Here is a 4,393-nt window from a genome sequence, read left to right on the forward strand (position 1 = left end):
CTCAGAACCAATCAGAGGTCAAGTGCATTTCAAACTCTTTGATCCCAAGAAATGGCAGAGTTGTGCCTTCCTCTCATGAGTGCCATACCTATAGGAGAGAGGTCAGGCCTCCTGTAGGTGTGCCTAACACGAGCCCTTACATTCCCTACTCTAGGGAATCTGCTCGGGCCTTGACTGCTGTGAATTCGTGGAAGAAGTGTAGGCTACACAGAGACAGAGGCACCGTCCTTGAGGCCAGAGAGAGACTATGGCTGAAGACCCCAAATCTCCTGTGAATGCTGAAGAGTGTTCCACCACATCAGATGTTGTGGGTCAGTGTGTCTGGCTAGGGGTTTGGTGTCACTTTGGGTGCAGTAATCCTAAGTGTTTCTGTCACCAGTCATGCCATCGATTAGAAATGTGGCCTTAGGCAATACTTCTCAGGACCTGAATCTGTCCAGGTATAAGATGCCCATTCTGTGTCACGCGTCCCACGTACACATAAAACGGAGACTTTGTGGAGGGGGTACGGTAAAGATTGGCAGGGGCAGGAGTCCTCAAATGGAGTGGGTGCTTTCAGGAGACTACGGTGGGAAGGGATGCTCACACCATCTCTGCATGGTCTCTTCCAGATGAGCAACAGGATCTTCATTTCCAGCCTGAAGTCCTGCCTCACACAGTTCCCCCAGAGGTAAGGAAAATGTGCAGGTCCAGAGAGAGTCCACGCCAGCAGTCACCATCCGTACCGTTTCAACTGGGTCCTAAAGCCTTTGTCTCTAGACAAATTCCTGTGTTGGGAAAGTCACTTCCCTTTGGGTCTTAGTATGTCCTGACCTAAAAGGAAAACCTAAAGTGTGGTATTGTTCGGTCATCAAGTTTTGGAAAGCTCTGTAATTCTTTATGCATATCTCCGGTTTTGGAAGCATTCCTATCCCTTCTCTCTGGAGTGTTCGACCTGATATTGAACAAGGATGTGTGCTCTTGCAGGAAAGCATCCAAGGGCCACTGCTCCACTGCCCCCCAGCCTTTTCACCTATGATCTTCAGTCATCGAATGCCCATTCCTTTCTCATGTGATCCTTGGCATCCCATGTTTATTCCCTGTCTGTGAGTACAACAAAGCCCACAGGGCCAGCTCTGGCTTACTGTCCTGTGTGAGAAATCACGTTATTAGTACGATAAGGTTAGGAGAGAAAGAAGGAAGACCATGTGGGTGGCGGAGGACACAGAGCAAGAGGAGAAAGAAGGAAGGAAGGGAAGGAGGTAGGGAGGAAGGAAACAAGGAAGGAAGTAGAGAAGAAAGAAGGAAGGAAAAAAATGACAGGGGAATAGCAGAGCAACGTTGCAGCCAGACTTGCAAAGACACAGACCTCTGGGCTTTCCTATATTCTGTATGGCATACTTGGAAAAGTATCACTGTGAGCTTTTCCCTCAGTGCAGGCGGTTCTGGAGACTAGTCTGCACAGCAGCATTAAGGAGGACAGGCACAATGCGCACAGCACACAGCTGGCTCCCAGTGCGCTGAGACTATTCCTGCACACAGAGTGAGTGGGCATGGGAGGAGGCTCTGCAGAAATCTGGAGGCATAACTGGACCTGCCAGAGAGGCCCCGGGGAGTGTTGCAGGCCAACAGAGAACGTGTCCCGTCAGGAAGAGCATGGGCCAAGTGGAGGCCAGAGCCGGTCTCTGAGAGGACCACGGTCCCATCTTCCCTGCTGCTTTCCAGATTAGAACAGTTCTTGGTCACCTTTCTGTACCCGGGGAGGAAAGAGTTCAGAAAAGGTGGTTCCTAGAGAAGTGATGTGGAAGGTGACTCTGAGAAGCAGTGATACAGAAATCAGAACAATTCCAGTCCTACCACAGTGGTGTCATTGGTCCTGCTATCCTCAGATATTCCCCTCCCCCAGGCTGACCTTGCAGAGCACCCAGCTCTCCCTGTGAGCTTGCAGGGGTTGTCAGCAGCGCCTTTAGTGTCCATGTTTCCTCTCCTCACGTTGTCAGGTTGTCTTCTGTGGTCATGCATCCCTGCGGCTGCATTGCCCGGTCAGTTCGGCCAGCCCAGCTCATGGTAAATGACTGGGGGTGATGTCCTGGGAGAGGGTGGGCTTTGGGAAGCGCTAGAGCTGGGTGTCTGGTGGGACGGAATGATGGCTGAAGGGTCCACTGTCATCAAGGATGGAGGTATGGTTTGTCATAATTCCTTCTCTCACAACCCCTTTCTGCAGGTCCCCACCATCAGTTCCCAGGACTCTCAAAGTACCAACGTGGGAAGAGACAGCACACCCCAGATCAATGACATCTCCAACCAGAACCCTGCGAACCCTGCAGTCCACTCTAGGGCCCCAGACATCTCGAACCAGGGCAGCTTTTCTGCTGAGGTAGACAGGCAGAGGGTCATGGATGCTGCCGAGGCTCTCCTGATTCTGCACAACTCCCCTCCAGCGTGGCAAGAGACTTGCAGGACAGCAGGTTGGTGGCTGCTTGGATGAGGGGCATGGAGTGGATAGACTGGGAAAACTGGAGGGCTTATGCTGAGAGAGAGGTAGCTAGAGCTGGTGGTTTCCTGCACGTGTCAGCCAGGGACTCCTACTACTCAATGGGAGTGAGAAAGTGGACCCCAGTGTCTGCTTAGGTCTTCACCTATCTAGTGTTTTGCTCAATAGCAGAGGGCCAGTGCCCAGAAGTCAAGAACACTGTGAGGTGCTAAAGGTGGGAAAGTCTTGCAGGAGGGCAGTGGAAGGAAAAGAACTAGGAGAGATGTCTCCCAGTCAGCAGCTGTGTCTCAGTCCACAGCAGCCTGACAAGGCCTAGCAGCATATGCACGGGGCATAGGTGTCTGTGATGTGGGGAGATTGTCATCCCAACTCAGGATATTTTCCTTGTGCACATGGAACATGGATACCTTCCCAGACTGAATTTTGTCAGCAAACCTCAGAGTTCCATCCAGGAAGGGGTCTGTGGGTTCAGAGGAGAATTTCAGAGCCAGGGAAGCTTGAAAACAAGGCTGCTGGGTAAAAACAGTCAATTAAGAGCCCAGGGTGAGTGGGAATCCACTCTTTGTGGGTATCCTTGAAGGAAGATGCTAAATGAGGTTGGGGTGCTTTAATCTCACAGGGATCTATCTGGGTGGGCAGTGTAAGCATTCCCCCCAGGCCAGGGGTAAAGGAATGCCAGGTTCCTCTCTGAGTACCTGGGGTTGACCAAATGGGAACTAGGGCAGGGAATGATGGTGGAGCCAGTGCTAGAGAGAAGGCATTCACCTAGGAACAGGTCTGTTGGTTCATCGCAGTGAGCCTCTTACACTTCTGGCACACAATGTTATGACTAGAGAGCCAGGCTGTCACATATTTGTGATCTGACTTTGCCTTTGCCTTTCTGTCTGCAGTTCCTGATGGAGAGTGAAGGCTGCAGCTGTCCCACCTCTCTGTGTCACCTCAGCAAACACACTCTGCTTTGGTGACTGGCAAGGGGACATCTGCCTTGCACCCAACACTTGCCTTAAGGAAGCCAAAGTGGCAACCCCACTGTTTGATATATATTTTCCTGTTCACAATGATTCTGTTTTCTTTAACCCTTTAGTTGTTTTTTGGACATTCAACCCCTCAGTGTGAGGTAGCAAAATGGCTTAAATGTGACTGGACATTTTGACCCTGCCATCCTGTTTGTCCTTTGGAAGGCTTGGCTCTTTCATTGTGTCATTAGAGCTGCACTGTGCAACATATGAGGAACTGTCTGTTCACAACATTCTCAGCCTATTACAACTACATTCCCCCTTTGCCCCTAGGGCCGAACCTTCTGGGACTACGGTATCAAGAATCACATTTTAGTAGTTGGGCTTCATGTACCACTATGATATTACTTACAGGGAGACTAACCTTTTACATTTCACTGGTCCACACTACCACACTCAAAGATTGCCTCTATACTGTGAAAAGCATAACCCTATTGACCATGACATTGAAGTAATCTAGCGCCATGGTTTCGCAACCATGTGCTCACACCCAATGCAACTGTGTCCTCTCGGGAGGATAATTTTCCTGTATAGAGACAGAACACTAGACACGAAGAAGGGGGCAAGTCTCCATTCTGATCAAACTCCGTTTATTGAAAAATTTCACAGACTTTATATAGGCACAGAGGCATGGGTATTTGCATAAGCAAGGGTTGCTGTGGATACCTAACTCTGGAATGCTCCAGCAGGGGTCTACCTTTACAGCTGCTATAATTGCAGGAGAGAGATTCCAGGTAAGTCTTGAAGCATCTGGTTAGTCAGGAAAAGGCTCCCGGAACTGCTGCTCGCAGGCAGCTGGCCTTTAATCTGATCTTATCAGTCGCCTTTCGGGAAAAGGAGTAGCTCGGGGGTCTAGAATGACCAGCCCCCACAATAAACCACAACAGGTGTCTAATTGCCGACA

The 4,393-nt window shown here is 50.2% G+C and overlaps 1 protein-coding gene across 1 annotated transcript; it reads left to right on the top strand.

The window, feature by feature from the left end:
• The first annotated feature begins 988 nt into the window (after positions 1 to 988).
• On the top strand, positions 989 to 3,505 carry LOC311601916 (uncharacterized protein). Its single transcript, XM_084789681.1, has 4 exons — positions 989 to 1,085; positions 1,980 to 2,046; positions 2,204 to 2,447; positions 3,364 to 3,505. Exons 1-4 carry the CDS (start codon positions 1,015 to 1,017, stop codon positions 3,378 to 3,380), a joined length of 399 nt encoding a protein of 132 aa, XP_084645807.1. The 5' UTR covers positions 989 to 1,014; the 3' UTR covers positions 3,381 to 3,505.
• The last annotated feature ends 888 nt before the right edge of the window (positions 3,506 to 4,393 follow it).

The sequence above is a fragment of the Acomys minous genome (assembly GCF_964271855.1).
Source record: "Acomys minous genome assembly, chromosome: 7".
Lineage (NCBI taxonomy): Eukaryota > Metazoa > Chordata > Mammalia > Rodentia > Muridae > Acomys > Acomys minous.

Coding starts and splice junctions, on each gene's coding strand:
- LOC311601916 (XM_084789681.1), top strand. CDS start 1,015: ATGATCTTCAGTCATCGAATGCCCATTCCTTTCTCATGTGATCCTTGG. Junction 1,086..1,979: donor CCCATGTTTATTCCCTGTCT/GTGAGTACAACA, acceptor TCACGTTGTCAG/GTTGTCTTCTGTGGTCATGC. Junction 2,047..2,203: donor TTCGGCCAGCCCAGCTCATG/GTAAATGACTGG, acceptor CCCTTTCTGCAG/GTCCCCACCATCAGTTCCCA.